The sequence below is a fragment of the Tympanuchus pallidicinctus genome, unplaced genomic scaffold (assembly GCF_026119805.1).
Source record: "Tympanuchus pallidicinctus isolate F22 unplaced genomic scaffold, pur_lepc_1.0 scaffold13, whole genome shotgun sequence".
In the NCBI taxonomy this organism is placed as follows: Eukaryota; Metazoa; Chordata; class Aves; order Galliformes; family Phasianidae; genus Tympanuchus; species Tympanuchus pallidicinctus.
This window is the reverse complement of record NW_026294648.1, coordinates 16,849,574-16,868,134: the sequence shown is the minus strand read 5'-3', so window position 1 is coordinate 16,868,134 and position 18,561 is coordinate 16,849,574. Positions and strand designations below refer to the sequence as shown.

The window sequence follows — 18,561 nt, the reverse complement described above, 5'->3', positions numbered from 1 at the left end:
GCCCTCGAGTTTTCGTGCATTCGCAGCGCCCCCTGGCGGCCGCACCGCGCAGACCTCCGAGCGGGAAGCGAGAATTAATGAATTAACGAGAGCCAGATGGATGAGGAAGGTTTTTATTACCATTTAATTTTTTTTTTTTTTTGCATAATTTAAAAACGAAAAATCTTTAAAAACTGTTAGCTGTAATACAAATCCTTTTATAGTATAAAATCAAGTCGCCAGTGTATGTATCAGTACCAGACGCAGAGGCGCGGGGCCGGGGCACGGCCAGCCCGCAGCGCCCGCTCCTCCAGGCGAGCCCAGCGCAGCACCGGGGTCCCGCAGAGCGGGGTTAGCACTCAAGCGGCGAGGCTGCTCTAGTATAAATCCCACCGAAATAGCTACGGCTGTAAACCAAGAAAGCACTTCTCCATCCGAACGCCCTCAGAACAGCGCGACTGCTGAGCTGCTGGAGGCGGCGTGCACGGCCACAGCTGTACTGCAAGGATGCCGAGTGTTAAAGGAATGGTTTGCGAGCTGAAAGATTAAAGTTGGTCTTCTGACACAAAGCCTCTTGGTGAGCGATGGCATTCAGAGCGCGTTTCCATGAAGTAAACAGAAATCTTGGATGGTGTGGGAAACTCGATCTGGGGTATCCCGACCTGCTGCCGACAGGGCGCAGCCGTGTGATTGTGTGAGATGTGGTTGTCACCTGTCCACAGGAAAAACAATGCCTGAGGAGCTGAGGGAATGGATTGTAGACTGAAGCACTGCACTACGTACATTAAAATGCACCAAGAGGTGGAGGAAGAAAGAAAAGAAAGATCCTAAACGGAGAGAATGCCCACTGAATGGCAAAGCTCAGTGCGTCTGTGTGCTGCCGGAGGTCATTCTCGTGAAGAAGAGATGCTGGAAGAAATGAGCCGTCAACCAGCAGGAGCTTTGCTCCCAACAGGAAGGCACAGACATGCAAGGCACCTAAAGGACTGCTGATGAGGTACTCTGAAATCCGGAAAAAGTCTCTGAAGTCCTTCCAAGGTCACTTTCTGCTCAGTTCCACCTCCGTTGTGTCCACCTCTTCAGTACTGCTGTGCAATCTTCCCGTTAAGTGATCGAGACGGGGACAGAGCGTTCTAGAAGAGCATCATCAATAACGTAACCCACTGGAACGAATTGCTTAAGCAGGAGGATTTCAGCACACCATACCCTCTTCCAGTTCACACCAGGACGGCTGCTCTGCGAGCCCACAGAACTGGGCTGTGTGCAACCAGAGCTCCTCACCTGCACAGTGTCTGCCATCCAGCCACGAATAGCAGAACTAAGAGATTTCAGTACGTCAAAAAAGTAAAAACTTCTAAAAACAGTAGTAGCTTCAGTACAAAATTGCAAATAAAAAGAGGTGCCTGTTGTTGACATTAAAATCCTATTTAAGAGCAGTTAAAACATATCACAAAGTTGTTAAAGTACATCTGAGTTAAGCAAAGGTTACGGGCTTGCACCAGGGTAACTAGACTGATGATAAAGGCCTGACCTGCATTACAAAAACATGTGCACTGGCTTAAATAAATATATTTTAAACATGATAAACTCTATTTACTCAGTTACTGAAATTTACCTACAGAAAATAATCTTGCATTACAAGGCACAGGATTAATTGCTGCCAGCTCGTCAAGCCCACGCTAAAGGCCTACTACTACAAGGCAGAACGTGGTGAGTAGAGGTCACCTGGTGGAAATGCTCCTGCTCCCTGCTGCAGGTGGAGCCACATCTGGAACAGCACTTCTGCAAGTGCCAAAGGTGCAGCGACATCCCAGACGACGGCACCTGGTGAAGGAAACCACGCACAAGCCTCCAGCTTTCTGCAGACATTCACGCACGACAGGCAACTGGCTGCTGCCTACCCATCTTAGGGACTCAGTGGTGCTTTACCAGCCACATCCATTTGGGTTCACTGCACTTGCTACCTATGGGTTGCAGATTGCTGAAGCAGTACTTGTATGAGCATACATCAGAGACATAAAAGTTGCAGTTAGTGTCAGCATCAGTTACACCAGCTGAAGAAAGGCACGTCCTCTTCAGAGAGGGGAATCAGGGCACAAATATGAACATATCTACCCCTTGTTCTGGGTTCTGGTTGGTTGGTTTTTGGGTTGGGGTTTGGTTTTTTTTTTTTGGTATCAGATAAAGCAAGGTCAGATGAACTCAAGATCCCTAATAACCTTGTTGATATATTTCCTGTTCTCTTGCTAAAATTAGGCTTTTTTTCTGCCCAGGGTATCAACAGTGCAGTTTCACATGTGTGAGAATCACAAGGATGCAAGTTCTGAATGACCAACGGAGGCTGCATCTGGACAAAGACAGCACTGTCAACCTCAGACAACAAAGCCCAGTCCAGCACCATTGGTTTCACACAAAGCATCTTTGAAGCATGCTGCTTTCATGCCACCAAGCTCTAAGGTTAAGACTAAGGAAGGTTTCATGCACTCGCTCCTCAGCTGGTCCCAGAATCACACACAACTAACAGTGTACATCCTGAAAATCACAGCCAGCTGCCACTCAGCACAGCTGCTAGAGAAAGTTAGAGAAGTACACAAATAGCACTTCCATTAAAACAGGGAGAAAATTGCCCAGGTAAATCTATCCAGTGACTGACTACCCATGGCAAACTTAACTGCAACTGCCAGGAGAAACCCACGTTTCTGTTCCCTGTAAACAGAACCTCCACAATTTCTGTCAATGATCTCCCAGAAAAAAAAGGAAAGAAAAAAAAGAACACAAGGATTTGCTATGAAATGTCAGGTGGTGACTCCAAGAAGATAAAGTGAAACAATGAACTCTTCAAAGAACAAATGGGTTTCTACCCGAGTCTCTGGGAATCATCAAAGGGAGAGCAGGATCACACTGAAAAAACTCACTCTGAGAATAAGAGTCATCTCAACTATCTCAGTCAGCCTGGGGAGGTCATTTTAACTCTATTCTCAGGGTGCAAAGTCTCTTTGAAGAGTGAAATAAAACCTTAACTTGGTTTAGGAGATTACGGAAGGCTTGCACCTAATCTGCTCCCCATTGCAACAGCACTAAAATCTCTCATTTGAGGGATTCATCATTATCCTAAGTTCCTTACAATAGGAATTTGCTTCTATTAACAAAATACTTGCAGGTGTTGCCTAGGTCTCACTTATCGGATTAGATCTCTGTTAACTCTTCACATAAATGATCACAGTTCACTTCAAGGCGAATCTCAGTAATATTTCTGGCATTTTTGTATGTAAACAAGTTGTTTTCAAGCTCTGAATTGGCAAAACACAACAAATGCACAGCCAGACTTCCATTTGTCAAACCAGTTTGATCTGTAAATAAGAAATGGGAAAAACAGCACCTAGACTTAAAGCAAAGTTACCAGAACTTGTGCCTTGCAGCAAATCTAGCAACCGGTGGCTATAAAGTAAAGAAGTTGGGCTTCAGAGAAGTCCCTTCCTTTGTTTCCCTCCACTAAGTAAGAACAGAAGCCAAGTGATCCCTGGAGAAGCTGGAGACTGGAGCTTCAGAAATTAAGTATATATTTGACCTCTCCGCTGGAAAAAGAAGAAGTTTTGTTTCAGTTTCCCTGAAGCAATAAGATTGCAAGAATATCCTTTGCATAAACCGTTTCTGCTTAGAGCTGTTAGTGCAAGACGCAAATCTTCCATTTAACGCGTTAAAAAGCCCTCCAGAATTCGAGTCACTGTTCCACTCTGAGCATCCATCAGCCGAGGTAACTACAATAAGACACATTTCCTTGTGTTCTTCTTTGTCACAGGATAAAGAACCGCACGCACAGCTTCAGCAAACACCTCCCGAACGCCCTCCTGATTCAACGCTGAGCACTCCAAATATTTGACCGCTCCGATCTGTTTAGCCAGCGAAGTCCCCTGTTGTGGGGTAGTGGGAGCCAAGCTTTGCTCTTTTAACTTTTTAACTGTTTCCAGGTCGTTTCTCAAGTCTCTCTTCGTGCCCACTAAAAGAATGGGAACGTTGGGACAGTGGTGAGAAACTTCAGGATGCCACTTGTGCCTCACGTTCGCGTAGGAGGACGGGCTGCCGATGGAGAAACAGATGACAAACACATTGGTTTGAGGATACGAGAGCGTGCGCAGACGGTCGTATTCCTCCTGGCCTGCAGTGTCCCAGAGGTTCAGGCTAACCGTCCGGCCATCCACAGTCATTTGGGCACTGTAGTTGTCAAACACAGTGGGGATGTACTCTTCTGGGAAGGCGTTGGTGGTATAGCTGATGAGGAGGCAAGTTTTTCCCACAGCGCCATCGCCAACAACGACGCACTTTATGGTCTGCATTCTTCACCCAGTCACAGAGCCCTGCACAAAGCAAGAAGACAAGTCAGGAGAAGCACCGAACGAAAGCCATGTTAAAGAGATGCTTTCGCAAGTGCTTTTAACATCACTGACAACTTCTTATCGCAGCCAGACACGCTCAGTGCCTCGGAAGCCATAATGAAGAGCTTGCAGGCCAGGAAAGACGATAGCGAAACAGAGATGCAACAAGTTGAAAGCTCTGTGACAACTGGCTGCTTTCCAACCACAGAAGAACAAATTAGCCAAATTCCCACAGCCCTGCCTTACGAGCAGACAGTTTCCCACAGGCAAAAGAGACGAGGCCTTGGGAAGTACCTGCAAGCAGAAAAGGAGCGTGGCCTCAGGCCCTGTAACAACATACCCTCTTGCTGCTGGGAAGCCCATCCACACACTACATTCACACTTCCTGCCTACATACTCGACTTCCAGTCAGTTTATCACAAAGAAAAGTCCAAAAATGGTAGAGTAAGCCAAGACAACAGTTGCTGGGCTGCACTGTTGCTGTTTACTCCAGTAATTCACTCAACTCACAATCAATCAGACCTCGAGTAACTGCATTATTCAGGATGAGAAGTTCACACAATAGCATGCACAAGAAAAGCTGGTTTTTGAAATGCAACAAGAAATGGTATCCAGATTAGTATACATCAAGAATTTTTCCAAAGAAGCCAAGAACAGATTATTCTCTCTAATTGGTGACAGAACAAGCAGAACTTAATAGGCTTGAAGTAAAATAAAGAAAGCTTATATGGAGCATTAGAAAAAACACACTGTGTAAAAGACCAGCGACCAAACAGCCTTCCTGGGCAGGCTGTGGAGATGTTTCTTAGATACTTATCCCTTAAAGGCTTTCTTATCTTGTTTCTGATATGTAAAGAGTAAGTTTCACCACTGAATGCATGCAGCCCAAACCTCAATTCATTCTAGGCACTTCTTACAGGAACTTTCAGGTACTTGTTCCACAGTGCTTATGAACACCTACAAGCACAGTCCTTTGCTGCACATTTCTGTGCTGGAGCTTCCACTGCTCGCCTGAGCAAGAAAGAACTTGCATCTGCCTTCTCACCCAAATGCCTCTGGGGGTACTATCAGTAATCCCAGCACACAACCTGCACTAAATATGTTGCTTCAAACAAACAAACAGTGGGAGGAAATATATTGCACGTTCCAGCAGAATCACAGCTCCAACAGCATCCACACAGCGCAGGGAATGTGTGAAAATAAGCAAGTCAAGTACTTCACTAATAAAAAAAATAATCACAAAATTCCTTCCCTCCAACCTCCCCTTCAAGGCCATCCAAACAAATCAACAGCTTGTGACTATTAAATCTAGCTTTGTCCCTTCTGACACAGCCTGTACCTATATACTGCTATCTTCCCACTGGGAGCACACGATTCCTCTGTGCTAGCTGGAAATAAACTGCCTTAAGCTTTGGCACTGCAACAGGCAACTCTGGAGAGTGATGCTGACTTTGGTTACCACAACACACAGTGCTTAGGGAGGTATCAATGTGTACATACTTGCTATTCAAAAAGCAATTGGCTGTGGGAAGCAGCACAGAAACCTTGCACCAGAAAGGCTCAGCAGGATACGTGATGGGACTGGAAGAAACAAGCAGGAGGAAGACATGGAAGCAGTTTCTCCTTTTTGAAAATGGCAAGAATGAAACTCCTAAAACATCATCCATTACCTGAAATGCAATCTGGCAGGTACTTCTATGCTTTGGAAGAAAAGCACACGTGTGCATTTCATCAGACATCAAAAACATTGGTCACCCCACTTCAAGGCTACAGTCAAAAGTAAAGAAATACGCACACAATTTGAAATAGTGAAGGTAATCAGTGAGAAGAACAGCAAGAGCCAACAGCAGGACCGCATATATTATTCCCAGTCAGCTGCACCAAGATTTTCATTTAATGGGGCTAGAAGAAAGAAAGGAAAATCTGCCAAATTAGAGGCTTAAAAACATTCACTGCATTTTGCAAAACTCAAGGTAAAAACTCTATTAAAAATACAAGTGCTGTAGCATTACAAATTCAACACTTTTAGCACGTTACCACAAATAGGACGAATGCTGCTCCCAGCACTGAGGGCCCAAGCGTTGCACAGCTGTGAAGAGAGGAGTGCATCTGAATGTGCTGCTGTGCCCAACCACGCAGCTGCAGCCCACTGGCCTCATTCAGCTTCCGTTCCCCCTCGAGGGCAGACCACAACCTGCTCTGACACACTGGTCACCATCCCAGCCCTCACACATCCCCAGGGCCGCGTCCCAGCCCAGCAGGCAGAAAGGCTGAGCAGTGCTGCCATCCGCTGTGCCGAGCTGAACTGGCAGCTCTGGTGCGGCCGAGGCAACGGGGGAAGAGAAGCACAGAGCAGAGGAGCCCCATCGCTGCTATTGCTCTTTTTGAAACGCAACCCACGAGCTCCCCCGAGGGCTCTCCTCTGAATTGTCACACAGAACGTCTCACAGGAAGGCAGGGCAGCCCAGCATTGCATCACGACCTGCCCGCAGCGTACAGCGATGCTGCAGAGGCTCACTGCACCACTGGTGAGACACAGCGTAGGCAGTTTCACCTACTGGTGCACCATAAGGTCACATCACCTCATGCTGTCGTTACACAGAACAGCTTGATTCAATCTCATTTCAAATGTTCTCAAGTCCAAGGTTATTTTTGTTGGGTCTTTATTTAAGAGGTGATTGGAGCTTTCAGTTTGGAACACAGCGGTAAGGTAACAAAAAAGCTGGGAGGATGAATGCTCTTACTGCATTCATATCTTGAATTATCTGACTGGAGCTTCAATTTTAGGAGAGCAACAGTTGGAACAGGAAGCAACTCCATGCAAATGTGCCAAAGCACCGGGCTAAGTATGAATTACACAAAGATGATTAAAGAACCTGTGGGCTCTTAAGTATGCGTCCCTGCAGGGCTCCTTTCAAGCCCTCTTAGCTGAAAGGAATCGTGTGTGGCATTTGCAGACAGAGAAACAAACCCAGGCCAAGGTAGAGGAATTAGCAGTGAAATACTGAATTCAGAGAAATTAACCAAAAGAAAATGCAGAAGGCAGCTGACAGCCTGAGAAAGCTGCAGGCTGTGAGCAGGTGTAGTGAGAGTGAAATTCCACGTACAGTGGGTAAAAAAGGAGAAACGAAAAGACAAAGAAAAGGGGGGGGGGGAAATACAGATGAACACATCAAAAGCAAGGCTCAGAATAAGGCTCAATATAGAAATAGAAAGGCACAAGCTTCAAAGTGAAGTTTAAAGGTTACTTGGCAAGGGAAAGGAGTCAACAGAAAGTCCAAAGCAGTGAGAGAAATAATTCTGGTTGCTTCACCGTGCCAGAGAACGCACCTTGATTACAGCTTAGGCAGGAGATCATCAGAACATGAAGAGTCCTAACAGTTATGGCAGAACGGGAATCAGTTTGAAGGAATCAAGAAAACAAACATAAAATCCAGCACCCCACAAAGCAGCGCTGCACAAAAGCACACAGCTGAGTTCTTTCTTTCCTCTTCATCAGTCTCCCCCAGTTTCCAACCTGGCATTCCAGTTCAGGTTAGTTTTCTTCTCAGAGGATACAGCAAAGCTGTGCTGTGTGTCTGCACACCTGGTGCCTCCTTTGGAATGTGCAAGATCTCAATCTGCGTGTTGAGGCACTGTCTGCAGAGCTGTTCTGACCTCATTCCACATTCTCTGCTCTGTCCTCAGTGAGGACAGCTCTGCTCCTGTAACGTGGGACACTTTGCTGGGGAAATTCTCTGCCCCGGCTCCACGTCCCCACAGCCACCATAAGCAACATCGCTCAACTCCTCCGTGTTACATCAAAACGTTGCTGAGGGAAGGAAACAACTTCTAGACCTTCTCTTCAGGACTTCTGAAAGAAATTCCCTCTCCGCTGAGAGAAGGGAGAAAAAAAATAAATGACAAAAGACAGTAAAGAAGAACCTGAGCTCTTCTGGGACTTTCTAGATCACAGTTTTTTGTAATACTTCCTGCACTTTGAAAAATTCTCGGAATGGGGAACTATTTTGTAGCAGGATGTCTCTGCCCTCGCTGCCTTAATGCTGAATGCCTCTTCTGGGTGGATTTAACTTTGATCATTGCCCTTTGATAACCTCATTTTCATAGAGCTTGTCAGGTCTTCAGCTCCTCTTTTCAGTTTAGACGGGCCCTACTTTGGCCAAACCACGTGCAGAAGAAGCACTGGGAGTGCAGCAAAAGTCGCCTGCCCTGAGCTGCTTTGTTCTGTTCAGCCATCACCTTTGTTCAATCCCTCCCTGTTTTGCAGCCACACAAGTCTCATACTGTGTTATCAGAAGCAAGCAGAAGTCCAGAAATCTAAACAACTTAATTGCTCATCTTCCAGTAACACAAACTAGATCGGAGATGATTCATGCTGTCCATGGGAGAAATCAGGGAGAACCTTTCAGCAGCAAACTGGGAGGATGAGGCAGTTTGAAACCATATCCTATCACCCTCACCCATGCAAAGGAGTCTGTAGGATTTCTGATCTGTGTGACTTAGCCACCCGCTCTGACAGGATGGATAAAGGGGCTTTCAGCAGCCTAATCAAGGCTGTGTTCCTATTCCATAACAGCTCAGTTTACTCTCCATTGTTTTAGGCAAGCGCCAAACAAGTGGACAAGTGCCAAACTTCCAGCGTGCGTGCCAAGAAAGAGTGAAAAAAAGGCTAAATAGGAGATCTCATCCCTAATGCCCCCACCACTGCTTCAGCAATGAATGACCTACTTGGACTTCTGAATGCCTTTCAAAGTTGTCACGCTGCTTTCTGTCCTCCCATTTACCTGGCCACTCAACACAGCAGCCAGAGCAGAAACAGAGAGGGGAAAACGTGAAGCAGGCGAGGATTTCAGCAGCGCAGCGGGAGCCTGCAGCCCACGAGCCTCTTCTGTGCACAGCAGAACCAAGGGAGCTTGCTTTCTGCAGCTTTCCACCTTCAGGTTCAGTCCCATGCACACACTGCTGGCATCTAACATGAGCAGTTATCACTGTTTCTTCTTTCAGTGCAAAGGCCTTCCTCTTCTTTATACACACACACAGGTTTCAAAACCAAAAGAAACTACTCAAACCCTTCCATGTAATGTTTTGAAGATTAATACCCCTGTCAAATTGGGGTGGAATCGGATTATCTGCTGTTTGTTTGTTTTCCAGGGATGAGATACAAGCTTTGCAATCAGCATTTCTTAGGGAACTGTGGAGAAAACTTTGTAACCTTGTTCCACAGGAGCTGTTTGAGCGCCTCAAGCACACAAATCTCAATACATCAGTACCCATACAATACAAATTTTATGGGCACATGGCATGAGCAACCAAACGTCAACAAGCTTAAGTTCCACGTAGCCAAGATTGCAGTTCATTAGAAAGAAGCCAATAAAACAGCTGCACAGCTGTGAAATAACACTGTGCTGACGTGCAGCTGTACAGGAACTCCAAACCAGAACATCTGTAGATATCTAAATCCCCACTACATGAAAACAAAAACGTATCCTGCCGTAATCAGGAGCTGCAGGGTATTAAAAATGGTTTTCCTCCTACAGCCACATACAAAAGCATGGATTTGTCACACGTGCCTTTCAGAATGTATTTAAACACGTACGAGTGATGTTTCATGATAAAAGGTGTATGATCAGGACTGCTGGCTCCACACAGCTCAGGAGAAGTGAGCTGGTCCTTTCCACCCTCCGCAGATGTGCTCATTACAGATGGCTTAAAAAATAAAGAGAAAAAGGCCTCAGAGACCACCTGGGTGAGGAGAAGCGACCACACTGCTGGATAAGGAACACATCCAGTTACAGCTTCCCTCATTTTCATTTGAGGTGGGGGGAAAAACAAACAACAGCAACACTGTGTCTGCTTTCCTATCATCTTTTGTCACCTGGCGTTCAATGACAGAGCATAAACATTTTATTTTGAAGAAAAGTTGGAAGAAAGCCACTGCTTTCTGTATCAGAGGGGAAATGCGTCCACTGGGAAAACCTGGCCTTTTTCCTTAAAAAAAGCCACTCGCACCTCCTTGATTCTCTTTTGTTTTCTCTGTTTCTCCTCCTCCTCCACCCTCAAATTTCACAGGGAAGTAAAACAAACAAACAAAATGGCCTTGCTCAATCAGCAGTAGCCTTCAGAAGTCTCTTTAAATAGCCTTGATACAACTAAGACACAAGTTAAAGCACACAGTACGCGTGTGTTTGATCATGGCTACAGTATTGCACTACCTGCCACTCGTTCGCATCAGCTGCTGTGCTTCTAAACAGGCAGCAGAGGTTCTAAGTGACAAAGGAAGCTCTCAGCCATCCATCAGACCTACACAATTAGGTCTGCAGAGCAAAGATAGAAAAGACTCCTCCTGCAGACGTGAAACTTCTCTAACACACGGCCTGAAACAGCACGACAACATTCAGCACTGTGGAAGAACCACCATCTCATCACACAAGCAAATCAAACTGCACGTTCACTTTCTTCTCACTAATTGCAAACCACAGACTTCATTCCAACATCTCCATAAGGTTCCGCTGACGGAGAATACTTCAAAGCTTCTGTTTTGAATGGAAAAGCCAAAATGACAAATCATGCCTCCCAGCCATAAGTTCTCTACAGAAAGCTGAGCATACGTGAACAGTGACAAACCAGGCAGTGCTGGTCTTCGTGCCCAGCACTGACTGCATGGCAGAGAAGAGGACTTGAGGCACTTCGAGCCATGGTTGATCCCAGCACTCAGTGAAGCAGGCACAGGGAGCGCAGGATGCACGCAGCAAGCAGAGGGCACACAGAAACGGACAGCAGCACGTAAAGACCGGGGGTTACGAGCTAAAGATTGAGTTACGCTCACCACAGAGAGCTCCTTTGTCGGGACAATACCTGAAAGCGGCCAGCGCTCCGTGCCGGCAGGGCGCGTCGAGGCCGCGCTTTCCTCCCGCTTCGAGCTCCTCGCGGGGCCGCAACGCCGCCGGTCGGTGCGAAGGGACCGAAATTCAGCTCAGCTCCGGGGCCCTGCGAAGGAACGGCCCGCAATCGGCGGCGATGAGCGCGGCGCGGCCCCGCGGAAAGCGGGGAAAAGCGGCGGAGCGGAGCGGCGCGGTGCAGCCGCACTTCCTGCGCACCGCCGGGCAGGAAACCGGGCCGGAGGCTGCGAGCGGCTCCGAAACACCGCAGCTCCGTCCGCTTCCCCTCCTCGCAAACCCCCCGCTTTAAGCGATTCGCCCCCCGGCCCGCAGCCCGCTGCCCCCCCTCCCCAGCCCCGCATTTCGGAGCCGCTCCCGCCGCCCTTCAGCCGGCGCCGCCCCGACGAACGGCCAGCCCCGCGGTGACAGCGGCCGCCTCCCGCCCTCCTTCCTTACCCGCGGCCACGAGGTAAAACGGCCGCGAAACGTCGCCCCGAAAGCCCCGCTCCCCACCCCGCCTGCCGCGGGCCGCCCCTTCAGAGCCCCGCGGCGACGAACGGACGAACGGAAGCGCCGCACGGCCGCGCCGCTCCCCGCTCACCTCACGCGCCGCCGGCGGCCGCTGCTCCCGGGGCGGCGAACCCGCGAACCGGCCGCACCCCGCCGCGCGCATGCGCAACGCGCAAGCGCAACGATACGCCGGCGGGTCCGCAAGGGGGCGCTCGATACGAGATGAGGACGCTCTGGCTGAGCGGCGTCGTCTCGATGGCTCCAGGGATGGAGAAAGGGGGAGGGGGGGGAGGAGGAGGGAAACAGCCCTCGATCTCAGTGGTGTCGCGGCGCGGCTCCGCTTTGTGCTTTTATTTCTCGTCCCTTGTGACCGCTACGGGCTGCTCAGGGCTCCGTCTGCTCCTGCAGAGCTCTCGCCAAAGCGCCTCTGCAGCGCCGCGCTGTTGGCTGCTTCCGTCTCTTCGTCCTCCTCCTCTGACCAGCTCAGGCTGTCATCCGAGTCCTCCTCGGGCTCCTCCGTGCTCGCTGCCGCCTTCTCCGGCTCGTCCTGAGCGCAGGCCTTGCTCTGGGGATGCTCCAGCCTGGCCCAGGCCCCGGGGCTGGCCTTACGCAGCGTGATCTCCACCTTGGAGGGGACCATGCTCACAAAGCTCTTCTCTGTTTCGACGACCTGGAGAGAGGGCAGAGTGTGGGGAGACGAGGGCTGGCAGCACTCAGCTGTCCGTCCTCCCTTCACGGCGTGAGCCCTGCAACTGCAGCAAAGGGGAGAGCAGGCAGAGCAGGAGCAGAGCCAGCGTCTGGCCGTGCCATACCTCAACGGTGTGGGTGCCAGGCTCCCTCACAGCCCTCTGCTGTGAGACACTGGCAGCACTGCAGCCAGCAGGACAACTGCTGCAACAACGGCAGCGAGCAGCAGGAACAAAAGCAAGGAGGGTACATGCACACTGCTGAGCCTCTCTGCTCCTCTGCAGCCAGGAAGAGGCTGAGGGATTGGAAAGTGAGGCTTGCCCTTTGCCTGGCTTCAGAAAACATAGGGACTGAGCCAGATTCAGGGAGAAGCAAATCCAGAATGCCTGCAGAGCCAGCGGCAATGCTCAGCCCTGCGCTCAGTCATGGATCGGGTGGTGCAAACACCAGCAAAGCGCTGCTCACAGCCCCTAGCAGAGCTGGCTACAAATGCCCATACCTGGACATCCTGGCTCCTAGGCAGTGTCAGCAATGAGCCAGCTCTGAGGCAGTGTTGAAAAGAGCAGCCACGGTGCTTTGGGTAGTGCAGAGCAGCCAGGTGCAGCCCTGACATGGCTCATGGGGATTGCTACCCGTACAGGATCAATAGAGAAAAGCATAATTTCCCCATCAGCCTTTGCTGCTATAGAAAATTGCAGCTCTGAAGATAAGCGAATCCTCTCTGCTGCAACAGCAGCGATGGATCTGTGTTCTCTGCAGGGCTTCAGGAGCTGGCAGCAAATAACACCAAGGGAGGGACTGTGAAATGGCTGTTTGTTCCACAGATACGCCAGCCTGCGCTCGGCAAACAGCAGAGTCCCACGGGTCGCAGTGTTTCTGCATGATAATGCAATTAAAGTCTTCCTCATGCTGCATGCACAGGAAGGACTGTGAAGAATTTGTAGCAGCAACCATTTTGCTGCTTTTTCAGAAGTCTGAGACGACAGAGGGAATAATTTTCTTTACTGAGAGCCTGTGTTTGGGGCTGCAAATCTTCTCCAGCAGCACAGACTGCAGATTTCTGAATGGGGAAATCAAAGTAAACAGGATCTTACCCCCCAGAGATCAAGTTCTGCCTGGAAAATCTTATTCCCTTCGAAGATGACGTGAGCTTCAAGCTGAAAGATCAACAAAAAATCATCTTAGTGGGCAGCATAGCAACTTCAGAGCTGTTCCCCGGACAGTGCAGCTGCCTTCCAGCACCGTAATGCCTCCCACAACCCAGCTGCAGCCTAACAGTCTGCTGATCCCTTCAACAGCTGACTCTCACCCCCATCCCTATGGCGTGGATCCACCCCTGCCACCAACCCAAGGAGCGCTGGGAGCGCCGACCCCAGCTGTCGACCAAACAGGGATTGAAAAGCACCAGCAACCCACCCAGCTCTTGGCTCATCAGCATGGGTGCCATGAAAGGCAGGGCACGCTGTGTGCCCCAGCCGGCTCTCTCAGCCCCACTCACCACAGTGCGGTTGGCCTTCACGCTGCTGAGGGTGGGCAGAGGGTTCTTGCCGTAGATTGTCACCACCACTTGGCTGCTGGTTTGGTGCCAGTCCTGCCTGCATGATACTGCCTTCTTATCCTGCCAGGGAGAGAAGCTGATGGTGCAATAGACAGCAGAGGGGATGTTTGTGCTGAAGGATGCTCTGTCAGTGACTGTTTCGCAGAGTGCTGGCTGAGGGCGGTGTCAGAGCACGAGCAAACCGTGCATCTGGGGCATGTTTTCAATGGGAGGTGGTTCATGAGAGGGTGGGCAGCCACTGCCAGACTGCACTGTGAACATGAAGCATCTGTGATGTGCTTGGGGTTGCTCCAGAAGTGTAAAGACCAGAGACATCCTCTTGTTCTGGAGTCACTCTGCAGTGCCCAAGCTCACATCAGGAGCAGGCACTGTGCACATCCAGGAAGCTTGGTCTGGAGGGCAACAGGGGGAACATCATTGGATGTAGGTGATGCCAACACACTGAGTTTGTGGCCCAACTGCTCACCTTTCTCCCACAGGAGCTTTGGCCCCATCAGGCATTTCTGAGCATCACCAGGCAACAGGGCCTGCTGCAGCCACCACCACGGCAACCAAAGGAACAGCGGGGAGGAATCCCAGCCTCTCACTCAGGTAACAATTTGCACTAAACATTTGCACTACAACATCACAATTAATTCACTGTGCTGGGACAACAAATGACTCCCTGTTAAAGCAGCCTCCCTTGCATCCCCAGCATGTTTTCTGCCCAGGACAGAGAACATCCTGAGCTCTGAGGAGGGCGCAGAGGAACGTGGTGCTCTTTCAGAGATATCCTTGGCTGTTTTGTTGCAATTTTCCCAGCTCCAGCCTGGTGCCAGCCGAGGGAAGCTCTCACACACACACAGCTGTGAATTGGCACCTTCCCCCCATCGCCCTGCCACAGCACCCAATCGCTGTGTGGATGAGGTCCCTCCTGTGAAGCAGCTGCAGAGAGAAAGCTTCACAATAAACAACTGCAGCCGTTTGCAGACATCCGCCAAAACTTTTGGGGGATTTTTGCAGGGCTTTTCCTGTGCTCGGCTGCCTGTTCCTGTGCAGCAGTACTGTAGGCTGCACTGAAGCAGGGGCAGAGGCAGCCCTCCTCCAGCTTCCTATCGCACGCGTGCCGTGGGCATGAGAGCTGACAGGTTGTGTGAATGAAGAGGCAGTGTTTTAAACAACAGATGAGTGAAGATTACGCATTCAAACCCCGATCCAGTCATCCGTGGGCAATTAAGAGAATTAGATGTTAATGCGGAACGGGGGAAAGATCACACCTGAAGTGCCAATGAAGGGCTCTTCCCCCACCAGCCACCTGCCCAAGAGCTCCCCTACTTCTTTCCCATCCCTTACCGCCTTTCCCATCCAGCAGTGCCGCCCCGTGCTGCAGCCCGGCTGCTCCAGGAAGGCACTGAAGTCCGTCGTTCTGATCCTGCAGCAGCTCCAGTACTTCATCCTGGGGGGAGCAGGGCTGGCTGAGCATGGAGCCAGAGCCCACAGGGACAGCACTGCGCAGGTCACTCCCAGCCTGCGGCAGGGTGAGCTTGCTTCCCATCAAAGGATGGTTTCTTACCCCTCGTGGAAGACGGGAACACCAGGGTGGAAAGTACAAACCTCTGTGTTGCTCTCTGGGCCCTGGTAGATCTGTGGGCAAAAAGCAGAGGCAGCCCTTGGCTGTGCCTCCAGCGTGGCACGGCAGTACAGCTGGGCTTCTGCCCATTCCTGTGGTGGTGCCCACTGTCACCCCTTCACCACGGTGTGGCATCTGAGAGGACCACGGCTGGTGCCAATCCCTGCTCCGTGCCAACAGCATCCAGCTTCTGCTGGGTCTCATCCCCACTGCAACACCCCCACCGTGCCACCTCCCCACACAGAACAGGGCTGTCCAGCATCTGGCTGCTTTGGCCACTGCAGAAGACTGCTCTCATCACCCCTAAGGATGAGAAGGATGCTGATCTGTCCTGCCCCTTCTCTTTTCCAGACTGTGTCAATCCCATGTCCCTTGCTTCCCTCTCTGCTTCTTTCCAAGCATGCTGGCCTCCCTGTAGCACAAGCTTTGATGCTTCAGACCATCCCACATGGGGCGGCTTCAGGGCAAGACAGAACATGGGCTATGCTTCAGGAATTAAAAGCAGGCAGCAGTTATTCCATCCCCATTGTCAGAACAAAGGTCCTGAATACGTGCTGTACACCATTGCAAGCAATTAGCAGAAGTGGAACGCGGGTGTACCACTAATCCAGGAATTCAGATGCCTCTGGGAGGAACGTGGCCTGAAGTCAGCATGGGCAGCCACCTCCCCCTGCCCAGCAACCTGCCCTGCACACAGGGAAGGGGAGCAGCACAGCACAGTGATGCTGGATACTCACCGCCTTGCAGGCTGCGTTCTTGCAGGTGGTGCCAGCTCTCACCTGGGCAGCCGCCTCCCCTGCGAGGACAGCACAGCTTTGCTCAGGGACACACAGCACGCCCCGAGCCCTACCTGCAGCCCCCGCTCCAGGCTTGGTAGGAAAGACCCGCTGATGGCCGTCAGCTCATTGCTACCTGCACAGTCGCCCTTGGGCTCCTTGTTGTTGGGAGACAGGCTCAGTTTCTCCAGTGCTTGCTCGAGAGATCTGGATACTTTGATTGGCAGCAGTTGTCGTGGCTCATCAGAGCTGGAAAACAACAGCAACAGAGGATGAGTAGGTGTTTGTTTTTTCCCATGTAAGTGTTGCTGCCTTTCCCCAGGAAGCAGGCAGGGCAAGGCACGTGCACAAGCAGTGGTGTGGTCTGGCTGTACTGTCTGCTCAGCCTCCCTCACCTTGGTCTTTCCCGCTGCATCTTCTCGGCTGATTTTGGTCCTTGGACGATGATCTCTGCCATTGGGTTGGCCTTTGGCTTGTCTGAGGTCTCTTCCTGGGAAGGCTCAGGAGGCTTCTCCTTGCTGTGGAACCCCTTTGTGCATCCCTGAGCAGCAGAGACAAGCCTGATGTCTGCTTTACCCTTTCTAACCTGCTCCCAAATCCCATCTCTGACCTGGTGTCTCTGTGTCTTGCAGAGACCCTACACGAGGGCGGGGGTGTCTGCAGGGATTCCCAGGTGACAACCCCATGTGCAGTTTCACCAGGACCACCACAGGAAGGCCTCAGCTCCTTCATGCTGCAGCCAAGTGGCAGCAGGAGCCTCCTGCCCCTTCCTGGGCCTCCTCTCGCCCCCAGCACTGCTCAGACCCACAGCTGTGCCGGCAGTGGGGAAGTGCTGCGTGGAGGGGAGGTCCCAGCTGCTGTGCCACCGCTCTTCAGGAGGCAGCACCCAGGAGCAGACAAGAAAACCCAGTCCAGGAGGCATCAGCGTGAGCCACTCACCGGAATGGAGAGGAACTCAGAGAAGTCTGTTGTGCGCTTCTTGCAGCAAGACCAGCCCTGGGCACCGGGAGAAGACAAAACGGTTGGGGTGGATGATCCCGCTGGGCACAAAGTCCCAACCTGCAGCTGCAGTCATGCTCACCTTCAGGGCATCGTGGAAGATGGGGACGCCCGGGTGATACAGGCAGGAATCTGAAGAGAGGAAAGCACGCAGAGCCTTTTGTGAAGGGCAGTCCTGCCTGCGAGCTGCCTGTGCTGTCCGACAGCTCCTGAGCTGCCTCCTGTCCCCTGGCAGGCACGAGGCCGGCACACAGCAGCAGCTGAGGCTGCAGAGCAGGAACACATCAGGTACTCCAGCACACCTCGGTGTGAGGCAGAGGAACGTACTCACCCTCGGAGTTGTGCTCAGGATCAAACCTCTGCCCGCAGCCCTTGTTGTAGCACAGCAGCGCCATGGCTCAGGCAGGCACGCAGCGCCTTTCACTCCAACAAAAATCCCATCAATCTCATCCCCGTCCACGGTTTCCCCTCTGTTTCCCCGCAGTTTCCAGCACAGGGGCCGGGTGGTGGCTTTGCCTATCTTTGGAGGCAGCTGGAGGAGGTGGTTGGTAACCGGAGAGCCGGCCAAAGATGGACACGGCAGCTGACGGGGCACTGCTGTTATCTGCAGAGGCATTCGTGTCCTGCCCCCGTGCTCCAGCACACGCAGGCGCCCAGCAGAGGGGATGTGAGCTGTGGGGCTCCCCATGGGCGGGCTGAGTTCTGCCAGTGCCCACATCCCACCTGCATCTGTGCCATCACGCTGCTGGTGCTCAGCTGTGTGTGGTTGCAACACCTGAGCTGCTGCAGGGATGGCTCTCCGTTCATTTATCATGCAGAGACGCAGCTGAAAGTTTCCTGCAAAGGGAGAGACTTTCTAGGTTGAAATCCATACCGGTCCCTGCACGATCATCTGCTGGACACAACGCGTACGGCCCAAACATCCTCAGTGCAGGGCCTTGTGCGACCCAGGGATGGAATCTGTCCCTGTCTGCTATCTCTGCCTGCACCATCATCATAGACATGTGCTAAATGCTCCCCATACTCAGGGGAGGTTTGCTCAGGCTCCTTGCTCCCATCCTGGGACCTGGGATTTCCTCCTATAGACACGAAGTCCTCTTGAGCTGAAAGATTTTACTTAGTTCCTACAAACGTCTGAAAGAAAAGTGTGTTTTTGTTGTTCCTGTTTGTAGAAACAGGCATTTCCTGGGTG

At 51.2% G+C, this 18,561-nt stretch overlaps 2 protein-coding genes across 4 annotated transcripts; both read right to left on the bottom strand.

Moving 5' to 3' along the window:
- Positions 1–97: 97 nt before the first annotated feature.
- On the bottom strand, positions 98–11,931 carry LOC128076169 (rho-related GTP-binding protein RhoG-like). 3 transcript variants are annotated; one of them, XM_052673549.1, is made up of 3 exons: positions 11,832–11,931; positions 11,179–11,339; positions 98–4,334 (listed from the first exon to the last, which is right to left on the bottom strand). In XM_052673549.1, exon 3 carries the CDS (start codon positions 4,311–4,313, stop codon positions 3,738–3,740), a length of 576 nt encoding a protein of 191 aa, XP_052529509.1. In that variant the 5' UTR covers positions 4,314–4,334; positions 11,179–11,339; positions 11,832–11,931; the 3' UTR covers positions 98–3,737. The 3 variants fall into 3 exon arrangements, with proteins under 3 accessions (XP_052529509.1, XP_052529510.1, XP_052529511.1); XM_052673550.1 differs by having other exon boundaries at positions 11,208–11,339; XM_052673551.1 differs by lacking the exon at positions 11,179–11,339 and having other exon boundaries at positions 11,832–11,854.
- A 124-nt stretch (positions 11,932–12,055) lies between these two features.
- ITGB1BP2 (integrin subunit beta 1 binding protein 2) lies at positions 12,056–17,959 on the bottom strand. The gene is made up of 11 exons (XM_052673417.1): positions 17,701–17,959; positions 17,452–17,501; positions 17,310–17,366; positions 16,766–16,911; positions 16,507–16,619; positions 16,332–16,390; positions 15,538–15,608; positions 15,318–15,420; positions 13,926–14,045; positions 13,522–13,584; positions 12,056–12,410 (listed from the first exon to the last, which is right to left on the bottom strand). Exons 1-11 carry the CDS (start codon positions 17,762–17,764, stop codon positions 12,114–12,116), a joined length of 1,143 nt encoding a protein of 380 aa, XP_052529377.1. The 5' UTR covers positions 17,765–17,959; the 3' UTR covers positions 12,056–12,113.
- Between the last annotated feature and the right edge of the window lie 602 nt (positions 17,960–18,561).